Source organism: Gopherus flavomarginatus, chromosome 6, assembly GCF_025201925.1.
Source record: "Gopherus flavomarginatus isolate rGopFla2 chromosome 6, rGopFla2.mat.asm, whole genome shotgun sequence".
NCBI classification, from domain to species: Eukaryota; Metazoa; Chordata; order Testudines; family Testudinidae; genus Gopherus; species Gopherus flavomarginatus.
In genome coordinates, this window is record NC_066622.1 from 128,094,027 (window position 1) to 128,116,674 (window position 22,648).

At 47.2% G+C, this 22,648-nt stretch overlaps 1 protein-coding gene across 5 annotated transcripts in view; it reads left to right on the plus strand.

Annotated features, from left to right (window-relative positions):
- AFAP1L2 (actin filament associated protein 1 like 2) overlaps positions 1 to 18,631 on the plus strand; it is a 125,291-nt gene extending 106,660 nt beyond the window's left edge. For 2 of the 5 annotated variants that reach the window (XM_050958962.1, XM_050958960.1), the window contains 12 exons: positions 675 to 752; positions 1,841 to 1,925; positions 3,495 to 3,599; positions 4,382 to 4,593; positions 6,252 to 6,397; positions 6,856 to 6,967; positions 8,822 to 9,034; positions 9,118 to 9,310; positions 12,776 to 12,940; positions 13,983 to 14,176; positions 15,255 to 15,377; positions 16,956 to 18,631. In XM_050958962.1, coding sequence (XP_050814919.1) covers positions 675 to 752; positions 1,841 to 1,925; positions 3,495 to 3,599; positions 4,382 to 4,593; positions 6,252 to 6,397; positions 6,856 to 6,967; positions 8,822 to 9,034; positions 9,118 to 9,310; positions 12,776 to 12,940; positions 13,983 to 14,176; positions 15,255 to 15,377; positions 16,956 to 16,982 — 1,653 coding nt within the window. In that variant the 3' untranslated portion in view covers positions 16,983 to 18,631. The other 3 variants (XM_050958958.1, XM_050958961.1, XM_050958959.1) reach the window with 2 other exon arrangements.
- Positions 18,632 to 22,648: the final 4,017 nt, after the last annotated feature.

A 22,648-nucleotide genomic window follows, 5' to 3' on the forward strand; every position in this document is an offset into this window, starting at 1 on the left:
CAGCCTTCAACACACCCACTGGACTGATACAGAGGGCCAAGTTTTGCCCTGACTTAAACCCAGTGCAGCCCCACTGAAGTCACTCGGGTCACAACAGGTCAAGTCAAGGCAGGATTTGGCCCTCAGAATTTTTGTTCATTTGAACTTTATAGGCCAGGGCCTTAGTTGGTGTCACCCCATTGAAATAAATTGCGAAGAGTTACATGATTTACACCAACTGAAGACCTGGCTTTAGTGATTTCAGTTCCCAGGGTTTTATGCAAATTGTGTCATCTCATTTTGCTCCTAGTGCCTAGCATCCTCTGAATTTTGTTTTCCATTTACAGTCCACACAAACCCAAAACCTCAAAGAGAAATTCTGTCAGAACGGCTTGCTCCACCTACATTTATGTCTGCACCCTACCTAAGCAGGGCAGGGGTTTGACATCAAACCCTAATTCTGGTTTTGCTTGCAATGGGTCCCAGTTTTGTTCACCATGCATTCCGGTTTCATTGGTTATGGAGCCTGCATTCACGATCCCTTTGACAAAGCCGGTCTGAGGTTCAGGTTTTTAACATTAGGTGAATTTTGGCATGATGTTGAGGTTTGCTGCCTATGGTCTGCATACCTCTGAAGATGATGAATATTGGTAATTTAACAACTCTTTTAGCTTGCTGCTTTGTTCTCTGTGCAGGTAATCCAAGAGACCAGTGGTCTGCAGTCTGAAGGAGTGGGTGAAGGAAATCAATACGTTCCAGATTCCCACCTCAAGGTACAGCTTGTATCTTTAGCGAGGTGATATTCAATGTGTAAAATGCTTTAAATCCTTCTTTTACAGCCTACTCCTTTAACAAAAAACATGCAGAGTTTACACCAGTGCAGTAACTTTATCTGGGCAGAAAGGAGGCTGACACTGATACGAATGCAACCAAACTTTACTGCTGAAAGAAGCGTCGTTGGAACAATATCAATTTTCCTCTATATACATACAGGGCCTGAACTGCCATCTGCTGAGTTTCTTGCTCCTTCCACTGAAGTGTCTGGTGGAAACATGTTAGTGGACGGAACGGACCACTGGTCTGACCTAGCATGCCAGGAGCTATGTTCCTACCCTGACCCTAGTATAATTATTTGCCAACATCCAAACTCTCCAAAAGTTTGGATCATTTCAGATCCAGATTCAAACATTGAAGCCTGGGACCATCTCCAACACAAATAAATGTTGGAAGTCTTAAGAAAGAGCCCACGGAGCAGCACAAAGGTGATTATCTGAGAGCTGGGGAACTGGAGGTTCTCCAGTGTTAGGCCATCACATTAGCACAATAAACCCAAGTAGGTGCCGAGATACCATGGTGAGGGACACAGGGAGGACAGATAGATGGGAAAAAAAGAGGCAGCAATGGATCCCATCTTACTTTTAGGAAAATATTTGTAAAAAAAAATAATAATGAAAAAGGCTTGGCCTACAATTTAAAGGGGAAAGGACTCTAGCTAAATTGCCTGACAGGAGTGGATGGGCCTCCAAAGCACAGAGTAGAGACTAGATCCTCACCTAGCTCCAGTGATTTCAACCGAGCTACACAGCTCCAAGCCAGCCAAGGTAGGGGGCCCGCACATTTTGAGACCTGGGTTTGCAAATGTGCCTGGATTGCTACATCGGACACATGTGACTTTTCATGCTTCTTTCTGTGATGTCCGCACTTTGTTCCCGTAATTATGTCAATACTTTCACCAAATTTCCCTTGACCAGCATAGAGACCGTGTGTGTGTGTGTGTGTGTGAGCGTGAGCAAAGACATTCTTGGTGTTGTTAGTGTATTGCCTTGGCCCTGGGGCGCTCACATCTGGTCCTTGTTGACAGGCGGACTTGTCCGAGAGGCATTCTGTGGTATCAGAGAGCGGGAGCAGCACGGACGGCCACCCGGAATCCATCGAAACAAAAGATGGTAAAAGAAACCAATGTCTGGTGTAACAGGACACTCCTTTGCTCTGTCTTCTTACCTCATAGACTCACAGGACCATGTATTTGAGTTCTCTCCACTACCATCACCACCACTCTGGTCCCCATGCAACAGTCTATTTACAATACCCTCTATGCTTTCAGACCTCTCCTAAGGCCTGAGAGCAGCAGAGCCCTCTCTTCCCTGAGGCCTCTGTGAGCCCAAGCTCCTCCCACCCCACCGAGCACTTCCTTCCTGTGTCTCTTTATCCTGATGGGCTAATTGGCTCTTTAGCCCATCAGCCTGATTATCTAATGCCCTCAATCTGCTTTCCGGGTGGGGCAGGGGGAGCTACTTTGCCTCCAAGTGAACGGAGAGCAAGTTCACCCCCTGCACTGGGGAGAAGCTTGCCTGGATGGGTTTCTGTTTATTACTGATCACTAGCCCTGCCCGTTGCACTCACAGTGAACTCCAAACTGATCTGATGGCGGGTGAAAGCTGTAGACATGTTAACTTTCATTTTTTTCAGGCACAGGTGGAAAGGAAGGATTGTCAAGTGTTTAGAGCTAGCAGTGTACAGCCCCTAGCACAATGGATTGGGATAAGATTCTGTCATGGTGGTCACCACTGCTGCATCCGTCCTGACTACTCCTCCAGTGACGGGCTGGGGAGAGAAGGTCGAGGGGACGGGGAGAGAAGGGGGTTGGAGATTGGGTGAGCTGGAGGGTAAGGGGTGGCCATAGATTGGGTGAGCCAGGGTCAGAGGGGAGCAGGATGGAGGGGGAAAGGCGGGAAAGAAGGCAGAGAACACAAAGGACCTGGGGGGCTGGAGGGAACATAGACCAGCCCTGCCCTTCTGGGAGCTCTGTACTGGGGAGAGGGACTTTTACTGGGACAAAATCGTTTCTCTGACAGCAGGGTCCTGGCCTGTGAGTGGAGCCGCTAGCGCTGCAGTTATACCAATAATAAGGATGTTAGTCTGGGACTCGAGACCTGGGCCCAGCTCTGCCAGACTTCCCGTGGTGTGTAAGTGCCTCAAGAGGCAGTTAGGTACATGGAGGTTTTGAAAATTCCTTAACTCCCATTGCAGTTAATAGGATTCAGGCACCTCTGTGCTTTTGAAAACCTCGCTTGGTGCCTATCGGCATCTTTAGGCATTGAAATACCTTGAAAAATCTGGCCCTTAGTTTCCCTGGGCCTTGGAGTTTTATAGCTGAGCCCTGCCTCACAGGGGTGTTGTGAGGATAAATTCATTAAAAAAGAAAGATTGCGAGGAACTCAGATGCTACGGTAATGGGGGCCTTAGAGCACATCCTGCATGTTGTGTACAAATTAGAGTACCCGTTGGTATGCACAGCCTGTGCTGTTTATGGGGAGGACCTAGAGTAAGTGAGGCATTTGTTTACTATTGACTCATTTTCGGCATTCACTGCTAGCATTCTAGATTTTTAAAAATATGCCCGCCAGCTAGTTTGGAATGAGAAGCATGTGTGTCGCTTTAACGGCAGGTAACATGGTTTGTGTGGCACCAATGACATGACTCACATACTGTACATTTCTCTCTGTTTGTGTTAGTCAAGAAGAAGGGTACAACTGGCCTTAAACTGAGCAACTTGATGAACCTTGGGAGAAAAAAATCCAGCTCATTGGAGAGTCCAGAAAGGACACTAGAAACTTCCAGTAAGTGTCCGGAAGGATGTTACCATGAAACAGAACCCACAATTTTGTATTTTCAGCCTAGCACCTAAAGATAATTGTGCTCACAAGAGCAGGTAGCAGCATGAAGGATGAGTTGCCAGTCAGTCATCAGCCCCTGGAAAAATCAGAGATATATGTAGAAGGCCTCTGTGCTTCCGTCCCCAGCAAGCAACATAAAACATAGCGTTCCTGAACGCTCAACAGGGAGAGGTTGGTGTGGGATTTAAAGCTTTGGGTGAACAGGGCTCCATAGTTTTGCATAAGCTTTGACTAAGGGAAGCTTATATGGCAAAGCTATGTCTCTCAGGAGTGAAAAATCTACAGCCCCCGAGTAACGTACTTACCTGACCTACTCTGCTATTGACAGTGCTAGGTTGATGGAATAATTCTTCTCTTGACCTAGCTACCACCTCTCGGGGAGGTATATTAACTACGGCAACAGGAGAACCCCTCCTGTCGCTGTACTGAGTGTCTACGCTGAAGCGCTGCAGCCTAAGCATCCACAGTTTGTTTGCCACTCTGAACCTAACCTGAATTCTGAAGGTAAAAGTGTGAGTAGTTTTCCACCCATGTCACAGCAAAATTTGGCTCCAAACCTTTACAGTTAACCTATGTGTAGTGAGCCCTCGCCTTTGAAACCAGCAACCAGATGTGTCTCTGTTGACATACTGGCCCAATGGAGGCTTCAAATGTGCATGTGATTTCCAAGCCCAGGTCCTAATGTGGTGGAAGATGTTACTAAGCCAGCATGTGCTTGCTTGCAGATTACCTGAACATCCTAGTGAACAGCCAGTGGAGATCCCGTTGGTGTCACATAAAAAATGGTCACCTCCATTTCTACCAGGACAAGAATAGAAGTAAATCTGCACAGCAACCTCTGAGTCTGGTGGGCTGTGAAATTATTCCAGACCCCACCCCAGACCATCTCTATTCTTTCCGTATTCTGCACAGTGGGGAAGAACTAGCCAAATTAGAGGTATGGTGGTCTATGTTTCTCATAGGAAATTGTCGGGACACATCAGCTAAGGTGGCCATAAAAATTCCAACTGCCCTGCAGAGTGAACTCAGCTGAGTAACGTTCTCAGAAGTACCTCTCTTTAGCTAGAGGACTGCTGGTAACTGGAAACAGAGACCTTCATGTTATCAAGAACACTAATCTTAAAAGGCCAGGTGCAACTCCATTGACTTGCCATTCACTTACCCCACTTTAGGTTCTGGCCCAGAAAGCACAAGTGAATCTACTCAGATCTGCTACTTTCACTTGTCTCTATCCTGGACTGTTTATCTCTAATCTTAGTTTCCTCTGACATCAGCATGATTAGAGTAGGAGGAGGACAATGTGAGCAATTTCCTGTGTTTTCCAGTGAGTGGAATATTTATAGCTAAACAACAGACTTGAAACGACTGCCACAAGGTCTGAAGGTGTTTTGTTTAGCCGACCGGCCGCTGTATGTCTGAGGTGCCCAGTGAATCACAGATCATATATCTGCTGGCAGATGTAAAAGCTAAAGAGGGTTTGAAAAGATAACAGCAATTTGTAAATAGGGCAAACTAAACTTCATCGGAGTGTCATAGCCAAGGTCCAAGCTGACTGGTTGGTTTCCAGGTTGCACTAATTTTACTGGGATGGGAGGTAGAGGAAGAATTGAGTCCAAAATACAGATTCCACATTTTGCCTGATTTAACAAAAATCTGCTTAATTTTAGGGCTATACAAGACCTGGTGACTTTTAACAACAGGGATCTGTGCAAACTTTATCCAGTTTTGATTGATATGAGTTCTCTCCCCTCCTCCTCCCCCCCAAGATTTGCTTTGTTTCTTTGAAATATTGGGGTTCAAGCAGCAATGCTCAGCTGCATCTGCCCAGTTTTGCAGTGTTTCAGCTGAACGCCATCTGAAACCAGGAGTTCCACAGGGTTCTCCACGAGAGATGGTCTCAAGTCCCAAAATTCCTGTCTGGACTGAGAACACACCAAACAGTGACCTGTGGCTTGAGCTGTTGGTGAACACCGAGGGTTTCAGTGTGTTTCATTACAAAGACACGGGCCTTTTTCTGGATTGGGGTTTAGATTGCCAACCTCCCTCCCATGCACTCAGAAAATGATCAGTGGATGTTGGACACAGGGTTTTGATTCGGACCCATAAATCAGGCCAAGTTCTCTTGAAACTTGTTCTGTTCAGACAGCCTGCAGATTTCATTATTCAAGTTTTGCACAGGTCTCCTAATACTAGGAATCTTGAAAGTCTTATCACTGCCCTCTACTGGGCAAAGATTGAAAAATCAGGCTTTCCTCTGCAAAACTGGATTGCCTGAAAGACTCCAGCAGGGGTGGGGCTGTAGGCAACTGAGTTCTCTTCCACTGCAACAGGGAAAACTCAGAGCCCTGGTCTTGGCAGGGAGGTAAATGAGGAATTGCTTTTAGAAATACTCTAGTTTAAAATATAAATTTAACTAAAAAATCTACATGTGGGACCTTAATCCCATGTTAATTTGATTAATTTCAAAGCATTGTAGTTTATTTATCCTAACAGACTCCAATAAATTTGCAATTTACCTTCCCATCTAAAGCATATTAAGCATCTTGGAAACTGCTGTTACAGCCATAAAAATCTGTTTCTTTGGCTATGTTGTAGGCCAAGTCTTCTGAGGAAATGGGCCATTGGCTGGGCCTCCTCTTATCAGAGTCAGGCTCGAAAACGGACCCAGAAGAATTCACCTATGATTATGTTGATGCTGACAGGATTTCCTGCATCGTGAGTGCTGCAAAGAATTCATTCTTGTAAGTCACAGTGGCAGCACTTTTGGCTTTGAAAAATTCCTTGATCTTCTAGGCAGCTGTAGCCGGTGAGGGGTAACAGTTAGGAGAATGGAGTCTGGCCCTCAGCTGGTGGGTGGCTGTGTGACGCAAGAGGCTCTTGATCTCAGTAGAAGAGCAGCAGATCACGTTTTCCTGATGCTCAGCTGCAGACACCTTGCTGGGCACTCAGGAAGGCAGTGTGGTGCTCACTCTCCTCCATTGTCGCTCATAAGCGGGACTGAGGCAAGGAGACTGTGGATTGCACTAAGAAGCAAGTCCTACCTCTGTCACAGAGGATACACTGGCAGTGGAGTCAGTGTGGAGGGCAGACTCTGGAGGGTCTGGCGTGTAGGGGTGGGGGTGGAGGCTGCACTGCAGCATGATGGGAACATGGGGGACACCTGCAACTTTTGAAAGCATGTCTCCTTGGGTATTTACAGTTTAATGCAAAGGAAGTGCTGTGAGCCCAACACCTATATCGATAACCTCCCGAAGATAAGGACCCAGGAGGAGGAACTCTACGATGACGTGGACCTGTCGGAGGGGACCATGGTACGGCTTTACAATGGCAGCAGCCTTCTGCTAGTTAGGCCAAATCCTTATCCCTTTTCTCAGAGCTACTGAAACAACGAGAGTTGCTTTAAAGCTGACGTGATTCAGTGGTGATGCTGATCTGCCGACTGAATGCCCTAGGGGGTGGGATAGGAGAGTCCCAAGAGAGCACTCAGACTCTTAGGGCTTGGCTACACCTGCGAGTTACAACACAATAAAGGAGACCCGGGCGCCCTAGCTCACTCCCTGTTCACACTGGCAAGGCATGTAGAGCGCTCTGACTCCGCGGCTACAGCGCTGCTGGTGCTCCACCTCGGCAAGTGGAATAACGTTTGCTGTGCCCCTGCTGGAGCACCGCGGCACCAGTGTGGACAAGATGTTGCATTACTGTGCTGTGATCAGCTTCCGGAAATGTCCCATAATCCCCTTAAATCAAGTGGCCACTCTTGTCATTGTTTTGAACTCGCTGTAGGAATGCGGATATGCCCTTTCAAAGCTCCGTTTCTGACAGCTGGCTGCTTAACTGCTCCGGAACAAAGGAATGCTGCTTGCTTTGAGTGAGAGAGAGAGAGAGGGGCGAGGGAGGTCTGCTGCTGTCTGAACTTACAAGACAGCATGCTGACATGCTCTCAGCCCCCCCAAAACCCACTCTCTCTCCCTCCACATACACACAACACACTCCCCTTTTCCCCCCACCCCATTTGAAAAGCATGTTGTAGCCATTGGCATCCTGGGATAACTATCACAATGCATTGCTCTTTGTAGCCATTGCAAGAGCTGGTCATGTGGCCACACCAGTGGGCTTCCAGCTGAGAGTGTAAAGACTCAGCAGCGTTTTCTCTGCTGCGCTCTCCGAAGGCGGGTTTAACTCCCAGCACTGTACATGTGCAAATGTAGCCATGTCCTTAGACAAGTAAGTGTATTGATCCCTTTGGCCTCTAGCTGGCAGCGTTGCAGCTACGATCTGCTGAAGACAGTCTTAAGCATGGATATTTGGCTAGCAGGGCAGCAAAATACTTCAGGGCTAAAGGATAAAGACTGCTTGAATTGCAGATACGTCTCATTATAAGGGTGGAGACTTCTCACCGAACACCCAAGGTTTCCTTCAGCAATGCAAGGGGAGATCTTTTTAAGCATCCAGCGAAAGTCAAACTCCGTTTGCTCCCTGGGAAATTTGCTAAGTCTTTCAGGAAAATTCCCCTTTCTTCCCTGCGGAGTGTGCCTATCTGCTCACCTAGCTTGTTTATTCAAAAGCAGTAACTTGGACTCGCGTGGCTTAGGGGATTGTTAGTGGAATACAGAGTCCTTCCTGTCTGGCTTGCTGGCTTTGAATTCAGAAGGGTTGCGGTGGAAAATTGTTGCCATTTAACAGTTGTTCACTAGTATGAATGAAATAGTCTGGTGGTCTCAGTGCAGAACCTTGACCAACATCATTGCAACTGGAATGGCCAGGGACCAGGAAGACTGGCCCTTGCGTGAACACTGGCCCTTTACTTAGGATGGACAGTGTGAAGAAGTTTGTCTTGCTCCTTCCCATACCATACCAGACCTGAGGATAACAACCAATTGGTTTTCATTCACTGCGGGTCTCAGGCCAACACTTTTTGCCATCATTCAATTCATTTGAAAAAAATAGAGAGACGGGGTAACATTTTCAAAAGCACCTAAATCCTAGGAGGAGTCCAAGTCCACTGGCTTTCAATGAGACTTTGGGCCTTATACTTAGGTGCTTATGTAAATGTTACCCCCAAATCATCCAAGTCAACATTGTTGCTTCCTAGCGTGAGACTGACATTGTGCCTTCCCGCAGGGTTTAGTCAGGATTCTTTTCAGATGATACTTTCTCTTTTGCAGGAAGAAATACTCCAAAGCGAAAGCAAAGACGAAGAGGACCCAGACAGAGTGTACCTAGACCTCACACCGGTTAAATCCTTCCTGCACTCCGCTGGGAGGAAACCGGCACAGCTGTCACCTCCACTCTCTCCATCTGTGGACAATGTAACAGAAACACCCCTATTGGCTAAGGAAGCAGAGACCTGTAGAATGTCAATGGAAATTCCAGACCAGGTGCTGTAACGACTCCAGTGAAAGATGTCATCAGTTGATTAGTCCCTACTGCCAATTCATTCCTAACATTTTTCTCTCAACAGACACTTCAGGAGAAGATGGAGCCGGAAGAGTCACCATCACAGACAACCACTGTCAAAATCCAGATGCAGCAGCAGATAATCGCTTTCCCCCAGAGCAGTCCTGAGATCAAAGCCTCCTGCACAGTCACGGCCAGTCCACAGTTAGCATCGGCGCCCAGAGAGAAAGTGGAATGGCCCAAGGTGGCAAATACAGGTGGGTCCACTAGACGACATAACTATGCTGCCAAAGGGAATGGTGGATGGGTGCGCAAAGCCCATCACTTATCTGACTGCTAGAATTGAAAGTTTTCTGCACTTGGCTGATCTTATGGTGGTTTTTCATCTGCTAATGGTGAGTAAGGGCCTGAGCCTGCTGGGCATTGAGTAGTGCCTAAACCTCTGTGCAGCCATTTCAGCCTGGATCGCTGCTTTTCCTCCCTCTGTCTACAGCAAAATGGCTCATCTGCTTGATGACCTCAGCTGCGGCTCCAAAGGTCCAAGCATGGCAGGGGGCAAAAGAAGGAAAGAAATGTGTGCGCTGATGAGTTCAAGACATGTAACGCCAAGCTGGGCCAAACCTCTAAAGTGGGTCTGCAGCGGACGCTTGCAATTCTGGCTTGAGCATGTGTCGATAATGTAAAGCAGAAGGCTTGGCAAGAGGGAGTGGTAAGGGCAAAAATGCACACTGTCTTTGAGAGAGATGTCGGCTTGGTCTCAGAATTAACACCGTTGCTTAAATCAGGAGAGAGGAAGGCTACAAAGGTGAAACGTGTCTGCCTTCAAGTGGACACACAGCTTCCAACCAGCCCTCTGGAAAGGCAAGAGACCAGGAATCCCTCCCCCAGATTAGTTTCCCAAGGACAATGGGAATAAGGGAGAATGACTGACTGTGAAGCATACAGTGGATATTGCCTTTGAGACAGGATGATGACTTCCTCCGAGGGGTGGAGTGTGGGTGGGAGCTATCTAGTATGATGGTGATAAACCACAGCAACTGGCTTAAACCGTTTTGTAAGAGCTGCTGAATGCTGAAAAGGATTGACATGGACAATGAAAAAAGGGGCTTGCAAAGCAGATCTTGGGCACAAAAAGGAGATCCTTGAGACACAGAAAACAGAGGGTACATCTGACACTGAGAGTCAGAGGGGAAAATGCTATGTCTTGAAATGTGTAACATCTTTTCTTTTCACTGCAACTAAACTAAGGGGACCATATCCAGCTTTGCTTTTGTGACGCTTGGATCTAGCTTTGTTCTGAAAACTGTTCCTTTTGTTTTAAAATGCATTTCTCTCTTTTTAATAAACCTTGCTTTCAAGAAGACCAAACAAGTGGTACTGTTGCTTGGGTAAATGCCCCAGAGAGAACCACACCCCTTCAACCTCCAAGAAGAGGTAATGAAGAGGAAAGGGGTCTGAAGCCTCTTCTCACTTGGTTTCTTGGTCAGACATGGGCTTAAAGGATCTTTGCTGAAAGACGCTGTGCCATGGAGAGCCCCTTGAAGGGGATAAGGCTAAAGGTGTAGACACTTGTTTCGTGTATTCATAACATTTTCTGAGTGGTCTAAAATGGAGTTGGCCTCTCATGAAAGAAGCAGAGTCATATTCCCTCACAAGTGCAAGCCATAAACAGACAACAGAAGAGGGGAGGAGCAGAGGAAGGGGGACCATAATAAGCTATTCAGTAAGACACCAGAGCTGAGTGGTTATCTAGCCTCCTCCCCACATCTCCCAGGGTGAGGGAAGAAGTGAGAAGAGGAATTGATTAGATGGAGGTGGTTTGGCAGATGGGTTAGGGAAGGGCTTCCATGAGTAAGGTGCTGCATGGAGACAGAGGTGAGAGAAGACAATGAAGGGGACCTGGTGGCATTGGTGGGGAGAGGAGAGGTAAGCGGAGAGCAGGAGGAAGCCAGCTCAGAGATGTAGGCAGAGGCTGCATGTTGTAGGGCCTTGAAGGCAAGGAGATGTTTGTGTTGTATGTGTATCACAATGGAAAGCCAGCGATTTAGAGACGGGACAGGGTGGTTGAAGTGGTCGGTAAGAGAGAGGATTTTTGGCTGCAGTGTTTCAGATGGAGGGTGGAGGGACCTGGAGAACGAGCTGAGGTGTGGATGAATGCTTTGGCCACTGGGACAGGAAGGAAATGTGGAGGAAGGTGGGGAAAATGGTGGGTGACAGGATGTGGCCACGGTTTGGGTGTGGAGGGAGATGGAAATAGACGTTAAACACTGACACTGTGTTCAAGATATAGAGACACAGCCTATTCCTAACGGGGCCTAAAAGGTAAGGGATGTAAACCTGGAAAGAAGCATGAACTGTGTCCAGAGGTGCTGGAATCTCCATCAGGAGGAGTAAGTACATTCTGGGGCTCTCAGCAGACATATGACAAGGCCTGCAGTGTCACCTCTCTAAACACAGCTACTTTAGGTATACGAATTAGGAAGCCACCTCCTTCCATGTTGTTGTAAACCTGGCTCCAGTCCTCTCAGCCCCGACTACCCCCAAATCGCCAGCGTTAACATTTAAAAACAAGGATTCCGGTTCCCCCCCCCCTTCCAAATTTGCATACCCAGGATGATGGTGTGGTGCTGCTCCTCAAAGATGAGTTGGCTTTCGAAGCCATGGAGTAGTGGTTCACAAACGTTCGAGCCAAGACTTTCAGAAGTCACTAGAGATTTTGGGTGATGCAGTTTGGGATGCCTAACATAAGTCATCTCCGAGAGGCCTGATTTTCCAGAGGATGGGAACTCAGCTCTTTTTGAAAAAATCCTTTCAGGTGAGTCAGGTTGGGCACTCAGCAACTGATGTCTCCAAATCACCAGTGATACCTGAACAGCTGGGCCTTGGCTTGTTTTCAGAGCAGTGTTATTAAATTGGTTGTGTCCTTTAAAAGCTCATATAGAATTGTGTCTTTAAACTACAGTACTTTTCTACCTAGAAACCACTCTGCAGGGGTGACTGGAATATGTCATGTTGTGGATGGTGTTGCCTAGTGATTTATGCACAGGATAGGGAACCAGGGACTCTTGATTGCTAGGCCTGGTTCTGCCACTGATGCCTTTTTGTTTTAGAGCTGTGAAAAAGGGATTTTTCAGTCTGCTGGCAAGCCAAAAAATTTGGGGTGGGAGGATTATCATTCTGGGTCAAACCAAAAACAAAACTTTTTGAAATTTTTGACAAAAATTGAAAAGTTGGGGGAAAATGTTGTGGGTTAAGTGAAATGTTTTGACAGACTCGAACCATTCCATTTCTAAAAAAAATGTCAAATCACTCATTTTCAGCTGAAAAAATGATATCACTCGTTTCCAAAACATCAAAACTAAATGTATGTTTTGTGATTTTATTTTATTTTTTAATCAAAACCTTTTGGCAAAACTAACATGAATTCATGGAATATTTCTGAGTTGCCAAAACTGTGTTTTTCTCTGGAAAACATTTTTGGCTGAAAAATGTCACCCAGGCGGGACTGTTTTTTCCATCATTAAAATGGAGACAATATCTCAGAGGGGTGTATGAGAAGTTAATTCACTGAAGCTGCATAGCGGTATATCAGGCCTAAGTGATCTTGCTACTTGCTGGAGTGGATTGCTTTGCTTTGCTTTTGTGGATACATGAAGACTCTGAAAACTTTTTCCCTTTAGCCTTGTCCATGGCTAAGCCTGGCTTTGCTGATGTGTTTGCAGTACCTGTAGAAACCAAACTGGGCAAGAACAGGATGGAGGTTGAGGTGAAGAGGTACACAGAGGAAAAGGAGCGGCTGGAGAAGGAAAAGGAGGAAATCCGGTCTCAGCTGACCCAGCTTCGGAAGGAGAGGCGGGAGCTGAAAGAGACGTTAGCTAGCTGCACAGGTAGGAGCCCAGGGAAATTTCAGCTCAAAGGCGCAGGTTCTGAAACAGACCTAGGCACTGCCAGAGAGACCATCAGGAGTGGCATCTGATGCTTTTGCAGGAAAGGAAGGATGCAGCCAGTGGTTCAGGCACTAGCCTGGGACTTGGGAGTCCCAGGTTCAATTCACTGCTCCAAAACTGACTTCCTGTCTGACCTTGGGCAAGACTCTTACCAAATACCTTTTTGAGGCTCTGGGCCTAAAGTACTATTTCCGTGGGAATTAGCTGCCTCAGGTCCCCATTAGTAAAATGGGGATAGTAGCACTGCCTTACTTCACAGGGACATTGTGAGGATAATTATATTAAAGATTGTGAGGCGCAGATACTGCCGTGATGGAGGCCGGCTAAGTACCATGGATATCTAAGATCCACATAGCACTCTGCACTGACTCACATAATGGCGACTAGAGCGGGGAGGGAATAGTGATGTAGTGCCAACCATTTAGTGTTAAGTTTTGGTCACTCACTACGCATCTGAACTAGGAGGAGAAGGGCCCCTAATTTGTTATCATGGGTCTATGCAGTTAGTCACGTACGATTCGGAATACTCCTTGTCAAATACACAGGATGAGCCTGTCTGACGATGTCTCCCACTAGTGGCTGGGGCCAGGGTATGAGGCTACCAACAGACATAATCATACTATGTGTGCTACAAGGGACACCAGACTGTACAGTAATAAGTTTTCTTATTCCAATCACCATTCGTCCCTCACAAAGTCATGCGAGTCTCCTGTCACACATACTAACCAGCCCAATCCCAGCAAATCTAGTTATGGAGGGACAATTGCCCAGATCCTCCTCTAACAATAAAGCCTTCAAAGGTAGGTACACAGGCAATTGCTCTCTCTTACACTCTGTCTGCTGACAAATGCATGAAATCCACTGACTGCCTCAGTCTTGCCTGAGAAAAGCAGCACATGCACGGGAGATCTGTGAGTGCAGTTATCCCCACGGCTCACTGGCTCAGCTGGGTGCGTGTATTGATTTGGGCTTCCCTCTGCAGATAGCAGCCTGGTGGCTAATGTGGAGCAGAAGCTGAAGGAAATAGACGAGGAGTGCAAAAAGAAAGAGAGCAGGAGGGTTGACCTAGAACTGAGCCTTGTGGAGGTGAAAGAGAACCTGAAGAAAGCAGAGTCTGGCCCAGTGACACTTGGCACAGCTGTGGACACCACACACCTGGAGAACGCAAGCCCCAAGGTACATGTCATGCTAATCAGCTGCTGTTTCCCAGCCAAGTGGCAGGGAGTTGCTAATCAAGGCCTGGCTCTGGGGAACTGAAATGCTTTACATCTCCCCTGTGGTAGCTAATACTATATAATCTTAGGACTGCAGCCTCAGAAATCGGTATGGGCCCAGACCTGAAGCCCAGATCCTGCTGCTTCTGCGCTGTGGATAAGGAGAGATGAAAGGTGCTAGTTGGGCCCTGGGGAGACCCAAATGTAATTCTTTGCTCGGCCATGGCTTTGTGCATGCAGAGGTGACGTGTGTGTGGAGGGGAGGGACACACAGAGTCACATGCCCGCACAGATTTCTGCCAGGATTTGTATTTTTTATTTTTTGCAATCCTCCAGACAGGTCAAGAGGGCCACATGTGAGGGGCAAATTCTACCACCATTAGGCCACTGCAGGCCTATGGGGCTGGGTGCCTGCCCTGGTGTTTGTTCGGGTCTCCTACAGGGACCGGGGGGATTTAACCAGGGCCATGCGGTGGCTAATGTACAGGAGCCCCCAGCCGGGGGCCCTTAGAAGTCGTGGCTGGAAACCACTTCACCTCCAGAGGCTTAGGGTGGGACCACTCCTGCATATGTTGACTCAGTCAGCCCTGCTCCGTCCCCCCTCCTGTGCCTCAGTTCCCCCTCTACACATTGGTGATAATAGCACTGCTCTGCCTCACAGGGGTATTGTGAGAAAAGATGCATTAAAGAGCATGAGGCGTGCTGAGATACTATACTAATAATGGCCAGGAGCTACCTAAGCTCATTAGAACCAAACTTTGCAGCTTGTATCCATCTCTTCTTGCAACCTTTGTCCGTACTGATGGCTGAGGCCAAAGAGCATGGTAGCCAGCAATGTACTGACTGGGTCATTGATGTGACATGCCTGTTCATGCCACTGCATCACCACAATTCAGCCTCATTGCTGGGTTGATGCCTCAGCATGAATGGGCTCTTAGAGTGGTTAACTAACTCTCTTCCAGCAGGTGGCTAATGATGTGAGAATTTTAAGTAACACAAAACCATTCTTGTGACAACTGTTACTTTTATTGTAAATACAGGTCAAAACGGCCATCCTGGCAAGTAGCACAGAGAACTCCCCTGTCAACTCGGCAACAGCTTTAAAAAACAGGCCTTTATCCATCATGGTTACAGGGAAAGGGACAGTTCTACAGAAAGCTAAGGTAAGGCCTAGTTTAATGTGGGGAGCAAAACGAATCCCCTTTGAACAGATGCGTATACTCAGCATCATTAGGTTCCATCTCTTCTTTCAAAATCCTTTGCTTCCAGTCTTGCCTTCTGAGCACTGGAAAGCGGCTGCAGACTGGGATTGACCTGTGACGGGCAGGAGTGAGACCCATTCTTCTGCGCCTTGGTCCGTTGCTCAGAGCTGATTAGCCTTGGTAATGGTTTTGCCTTGGTGGGTGTCTGCATCTGGACAGGCAACTTCATCTTCTAACTGCAAATTAACTTCCTTGCCATGGCTCTTGGAACACTTTCTATATTTACACAGCCACGCTGAGCTGAGCAGTATCGGTCATGCTGAAGGCAGCACAATGTTAACAACCCAAGCATTAAAAATCAATCCGCTGAACATTCCCTTCTTCAGAAACTTGCCTGATCTTTGAAGCACAGTGAGGGAAGGTGAAGACAGCTCACGTTGTAAGCGTAGGACACAGGACAGGAGCAGCTTCCCAGCTCCACGCACTGCGTGACCTTGAGACAGCTTTAACCCCTCTCAGCCTCAGCAGGCACTTCTGTAAAAGGGTGGGCGTGATACTTGGTGGCCTCTGTTAAGCAGAGGGCCATACAAACACTAGAGACACAAGGTGGGTAGAGTAACATCTTTCACGGGACTAACTTCTGTTGGTGACAGAGACAAGCTTTCAAGCTACACAGAGTTGTTCTTCAGGTCGGTGTAGCTTGAAAGCTTCTCTCTCACTAACCGAAGCTGGTCCAGTAAAAGATATTACCTCGTCTCGCTAATATCCTGCACTCAACACTGCAAACATACAAACCCAAGGTTGTATTTATGATGGCCTGTTTTCAGAAGTGACTTGTGATTTTTTTGGGGGGCTTAACTTGAGAGACTGAAACAGGGCCCAATGGTCATGGGTAGGGGGGGCTCCTCAGAGCTCGATCAGAGCTTTGATGGAGTCGGATGCTGGGTACCCAAAATTAGTATCCAGGTGGGAGCACTGACGCCTAGCCAACTAAAGTGAGCTGATGAGCGTTGTGTGGTAGGGACCCATCTATCTTTCCCTTTGGGGTGTGACGTGTTTAGTGCACTTTTGGGCTTCCTTCCCTATCCCTCTTGTCCTATCACAGGCAGACAGGTAAAATCTCCCAATCAGACTCTGCTCCTTATGGCCATTTTAGTGCCTTTTATCACACAGTGACCCTCTGGGGAAACTATGAAACTAGCTGAGCTGCCTTCATGCCCTTCTTAAAACTCTTTTCCTTTTCAGTGCAATATGCTCTCACTCAGGCCCGGTCCCTAACTGCAGGTGTAGTTGCTGTCTACTTTAAGTTACAAACATGGCTGGGTGTAGAGGTCCCTGGCGTCTTATGTGCCTACAGTGCTGTGAGTGGTGCCACTGAAATATCTTAACCCCTCACAACACTGGCTGAGTGAGCCTGAAACTGTAGGTGGAAGAATGAATGATTATATGATACAAATTCACTAATGCTATTTGATTCCTTTCTGGACCATGTGGGACAGAATTGTCTTCACGGAGGTTTGTGGTGGTGTTTTTTGGCAGGAATGGGAGAAAAAAGGAACCAGTTAGGACAACTCCATTTTCAAGGATGGACTAAAAAGACTGGAATTGCCCACACATGGACCAGAGGATTCAGTCAGCTGTAGGCAAAGGGCCAGGCTAGAGGGGCAAGCTAGCCTGTCCTCTACCACCACCCTGTGCCATTTGCTGAGGCAGAAGGAGTGGGACAGTCTGCGATCATCACAAACCATCCCATGGCACAGCTGAGAATAACACAAGTGACAACCTTTGCATCAGCCTCCTAACCTGATTGATGTAAACAAGACTGTTACTGTACAGAGAGTTTGCGTATGTTTACTCTGAAGTTTTATCATTGCATTATTAATGTTTCTTTTAGTGAGAACTTCCCTTGTAGCAGAGTCAGAAGGGGATGTCGTTACAGGCCTGTGCTTTCTATACTCCCCTGTCACTCCTAGCCTGCGTGGCTCATGAAAGTGGCCCTGCAGAAGTAGGGAAAAACCCCTTCTGCTGAGATGTGAAACCTGCACCATGGAATGAGAAGCAGCATTAGCCAGGCCTAGGAAGTCAGGGTAGAGCTGTGCTAGAAGGAAGCGAGGGGGAGCTAAGCGTCCCCTTTATCCACATACAAGTCAAGTCTTGGAATAACTGTCAGTGGTAGGAACCCTGTAGCCACCTCAATGTCTCAGAACCATTTTGCCAGCCTTTCATGTGCCAGAATACAAAGATGAGCCCTGCTTAATTGTCTGTCTGTCTGTGAGTAAAGGGGCAGGTTTTGGAGCGTAGTTCAAAGGGATATACCCAAAAGCTGTTGCCAGGAGATTAAATTCACCCCGCTTTATGGAAACGGTGAGTGTTGTCAAAGAGCCAAAGCCTCAACTGAGAACAATAGGATAGTGTTGGAGGTTACCTATGAGGGCCTAATGGTTTGTGTATGTGTAGTACAGCCCCAATATTGTACAGCATATACAGACAACTTGTCCTTTTGACAGAGACCCCTACACTAATGCCCTGCTCAAGGGGCAGGCTTAGCTGCAGCATTGCCAACCCTCCAGGCTTGCCCTGGAGTCATCAGGAACTAAAGATTGTCATGTGATGAAACCTCCAGGATTAAGTCCAACCAAAGCTGGCAACCTACCTGAGACACGTAGCAGCCAGAACAGAGGCCTGACTCTTCTGGCTTCCATAGCTGACAGTGGATTTTACACCGCATTACTATAACACTGAGTCTTGCTATATTTGAGGGGGCAGCAAAAGTTGCTCTAAAACCCTCTCTGGTGTTTAGGGATTTTTATAACTGAAAAATGGATGCTGGAGGTGGAAGCCTGGTTGGCAAGGACTGAGTCCCACCCACCCACACTTTCCAATAGTAATCGTTGCTCATTGAGTTTGCTCTTTTAAAGCTACATGTGAGAGGAGATGAAATAATCAGCTCACTGACAGTGCTGGTGGCCTGGGGACAGCCCCCCTCCCAATCCTAGCCTGTGGAACTGGCATGCTCTTTCACCATCCAGCTAGGTTAGATTAGCTTTTCTAGAGCCCCTGGTTCTGCAGGCTGCCATACCAAAGGACAGTTCCTGTCACGGCAGCTGTCAGTGCCCCACGACTGGAGTCCCTAGGGATGCTCCAGCACTGGGGACAGACCCTGCAGCCAATTCCTCAGCACGGCCTCCTGCACGCTGACCAGCACAGCAGGCAAGGAGCTCTACCAGGGGATGCTGCCAGATTTCCTCCTCCCTGATGTTTCTCCAAGACCAAGAGTTTTCTCAGCCTTTAACATTGTGCATGGTCAGCAGCTCCTCCATGATGCAATTAACCCACAGGGGCTGCACAAGGAATTACAAATAGAAGGCCGACTCTCCATTGTTTAGCCTTCAGCATTAATTGACCAACCAGGGCTCCAGGGCCAGCAGCAGGTAATCCCACCAGTGGCCACTAGGTGGCGTGGCAACATCACCCTTTCCTATTCTCCAGCTTCTTGATTAGCCAATCTGGCCCCACTCCCAGTTAGAGCAGGTAAAAGGGGTTCTGCTGTATTAGACTCATTGGATTCAGCTATTTAACAAGGTTCTGATGCAGCTTCAAAGAATTAACGCCCACAACTTGAAACTGACGCTCTATTCCAGAGTGGGAGATTAAATGCAAAAAGGAACCACTGAAGGCCAGCTCCACAATTTATACCCAGCCCTCCTCCCATTGTTTTGTTTTTTGTTTTTAAAAGCCTCAGAATGTCACTAGCCCTACAGTGGTGTTTAGCTGCCTTTCCTCCAGTACTTTCCCCTGACCATCTCAGGAAGAAACCATAGGGCCCTGCCTCCCCAAGGCACGTCAGGGGAGATTCTGCAAGGCAAGACAGGGCAGTTAGTTAGGCATCAAATGCTAGCTTTGCCTTTGAAAGTCTCCCCAAGCATTGCTGACTCCGGGCCTTGGAGGACAAGGAGTGCATTCACAAGCCGCTCCCTGCCTAGCACTGGCCTTTGCTACATTCAGCAATGTAACCTAGACAAAGGCAACAACTGTGGTGGAGGAGCTGACAAAAAATCCAGGTTGCTCTCCCCTCTTCCCCCCCCCCAACACAGTTTCATTTTCTACGCATCATGCATTTCCTGTCCCATGAGAGCCTCGCTCCCCAGGCCCCCGCCCCTTTTTTTTTTTTTTTTTTGCTATAACATGAGAGTTTCACTTTAGTGTGCCTCAGTCACTGGATCCTGCCCGGGCCACCCCACGCCCTTCTCCTGACATGGTGGCAGAAACCTTCTTCTTACTTGTAGACAGAGCTGGAAGAACAGCTGCTTGAGCCTCCATGCCCTGTCGCTGCAGTGGCCCTGTTGCTCTAGCTATTCCTAGGCATTACAGCTAATACTAATTCTCATCGGGGATTGAGCACATTGAGTACTTTCCACATCCACCAACGGGGTGATTCCTGCCCCACGCTATTTACCTATGACAAAACGTTAAACAGTGAATGCGTCTGTCATTGCCATGGTCTTCCTAAGTCAGTGCCGCTCTCTGGGGCATAACTGTGACTCATCCCGTGGCACTTTAAAGGTTGTTTTTTTAAAAACTAAATTTGAATGTTAAATTATGGGGCTGCTTTTTTAAACAGAGTTTGGTTTTTTTAAAAAAGGAACAAGCCAGGGCCCTTCCCTTTGAGCACAAGTGTAACTAGTGTGTTTCAGTGGGAGGGGCAGCATTACACAAATCCAGAAGGGGAAAAAAATATCTACCATCCCTTTTGTCCACTAGGTAGCAGCCTTGTGACATGTTTGTGTTGACTCTACCAGGAACAGGCGCACTTGAGGGGAAATAAAATCACTCATAAACGTGTGTCTTAGCCCATCCTTGGCTGTGCTCCAAAATGAAGTAAAAACCCCTTTCTCTTAAGTACGCAGCCTGCTGAGTGTGTCTGAGAAAGGAGTCGTCACTTTGAAATCCCCTCCCCTTTACTCTCTGAAAAGGTCAGCTTGGTATCACAGTAACAATATGAACCCCACAGTAAGGCCCAGCTCATCCATCTCTGCTTCACCCCACTTGTACTGGGTTCCCTGGTAGAGTTACCACAAGCCCTGAGAAACCAAATCAACACCCCCTTTCAGAGCTGGGCTACCCGTACTTTTTGTACTGACAAATTATTTCCATTAGGGGTGCAATTTTTGTTTTTGGTTTGGTGTTTTTTTTAATGATGTAGTTAAACCCCTAGTGTGGATGCAGTTAGCCTGGTATAACAGTGGCTTATAGCAACATAGCTTATTCCTCTAAACTTCTGGTATAGCTTATTGCCACAGGTGTACACAAGGAAGTTGTGCAGATACCAGGCTAGCCTGTTACACTTGGGGGATTGTACCACTTCATAGCAGCATAGTTAAAGCAGGGTGTAGCTTAGCTCACTGCAATGTTTTTCTGAAGGAATGTGAGAGTTTATCGAGTTAATGCCTAAGTACATGTATCTCTATCACTAATCACTTGGTTATTTACAGAGCCGGCTCTAGGCATCAGCATTCCAAGCTGGTGCTTGGGGCAACAATCTGCAAGGGGCGGCAGTTTCCGTTGTTTCCCCCCCAAGCAGTGTGCCCATTTGCCACTGCGGGCGGCGGGGACAGTCCATGTGCCCTTAGGGCGGCAGGCGCGTTTCCGCGGTGGCTTCAGCTAAACATAGAAGCTGCCACCAAATTGCCGCCGCCGCGGAAATGAGCCTGCTGCCCTAAGGGAGCACAGACTGTCCCCGCCGCCCACGGCGGCAATTCGGTGTGCTGCTTGGGGCGGCGAAAACTGTAGAGCCGGCCCTGGTTATTTACTAGCGTCTACTGGAGTTTTAATGTATACACAACTCAGCATTCGTGTGCGGGCTGTCCATCAAAGAAACAACAGTGAACATCAATACATCTAGGCATATAGCACAAAAGTCTCATTTCCTGTGAAAATGACTCACACACATATTGCTAAAATACAAAAATTGTTAGCCCTGCTCCTCACGGAAAAGTTCTCTGGGAATTCTATAGCGTTCCACAGAAACTTCATGTAGGATTTTCAGAAGTGCTCAGTGCTGGTGTGATTCAGCTCCCATTATAGTCTGTGGCAAAAGTTTCCACAGAATTCAGTATGTGCAGAGGCTGGCCACTGCTGAGTGCATCTGAAAATCCCATACATAGAATTTAATATAGGCTCATTATTACAGAGGTGCCTAAAGACAGCTAACAGGCCTCTGATGCTGTACAAATACATAGTAAAAGACAGTCCTGGCCCTGAAGAGCTTGCAACAGCATGCACACGTAGTGTTTACACATCTGTCTGTCAATCATCTCTGTATCTTCGCACATGGAGACACTGATCCAATACCCACTGAAGTCAATGGGGCTGGATAAGGCTGTATAATATGACAGAAGCACAAATGAGACTTGTTCTGGAAGAAAATCCATTGCTATAACCCTAGAGTTTTTCTTAACAGATTTCTTTTACCATCCCCTCTTCTTGCTTCGAAGGCACTGGGCAATCCTTCATTGACTGCTGAGGCATCTCACAGTCTGCCCTAAACAAATCAGAGCAGCTGTCTGCTCAGAATTTTTGAAAATCTGGCCACTTACTCGGATGCCTATATATGGATCTTAGTAGTCTAACTTCAAGCTCCCATTTTAGAAAATCTTGGCTCAAATATTTATGGACATTGTTTGGTACAAGAACCAAATTATACTCCACTTTATTCATACATATTGTTTAAGGCTTAGTTTAAACTAGCGATCTACGTTGTATGGGACAAAGCCTCCTGTCTTCACATAAGCAAAAATTCCCAGTGAAGTCTGATTAAGGCATCGGCAGGTACTGGCCCAGTATTTGTGACTTTTATGAGTTAACCACTCATCTCCATGAGGTCTTTGAACTTCTCCTGCCAGTTACAGGTCACAACACCACACCTATCTCACTGCAAAGGCCAGACACCTTCTGAGAGGAAAGCAACGAGCAAACCAAAGAAAAAGATAAGAAAACAGCAACTTTTCAGGTCTTCTGAGGAAGCAGTGGGGGTGTCAAAGACAGAAGCGCCTAGCACTAAAAGTGAAAACACTATCTCAGATCCAGTAGTTACAGAAGGGCAAGATTTTACTTGTTTTTAAAAGGAGGGTCCGGGGAAATAAAGCTAAAGAGAATGAAATGTATTGCACTCACTTCCCAAGTTATGACATGAGACCAGGCTCTCCCACTGAAGTCAACATACGACCATCTGA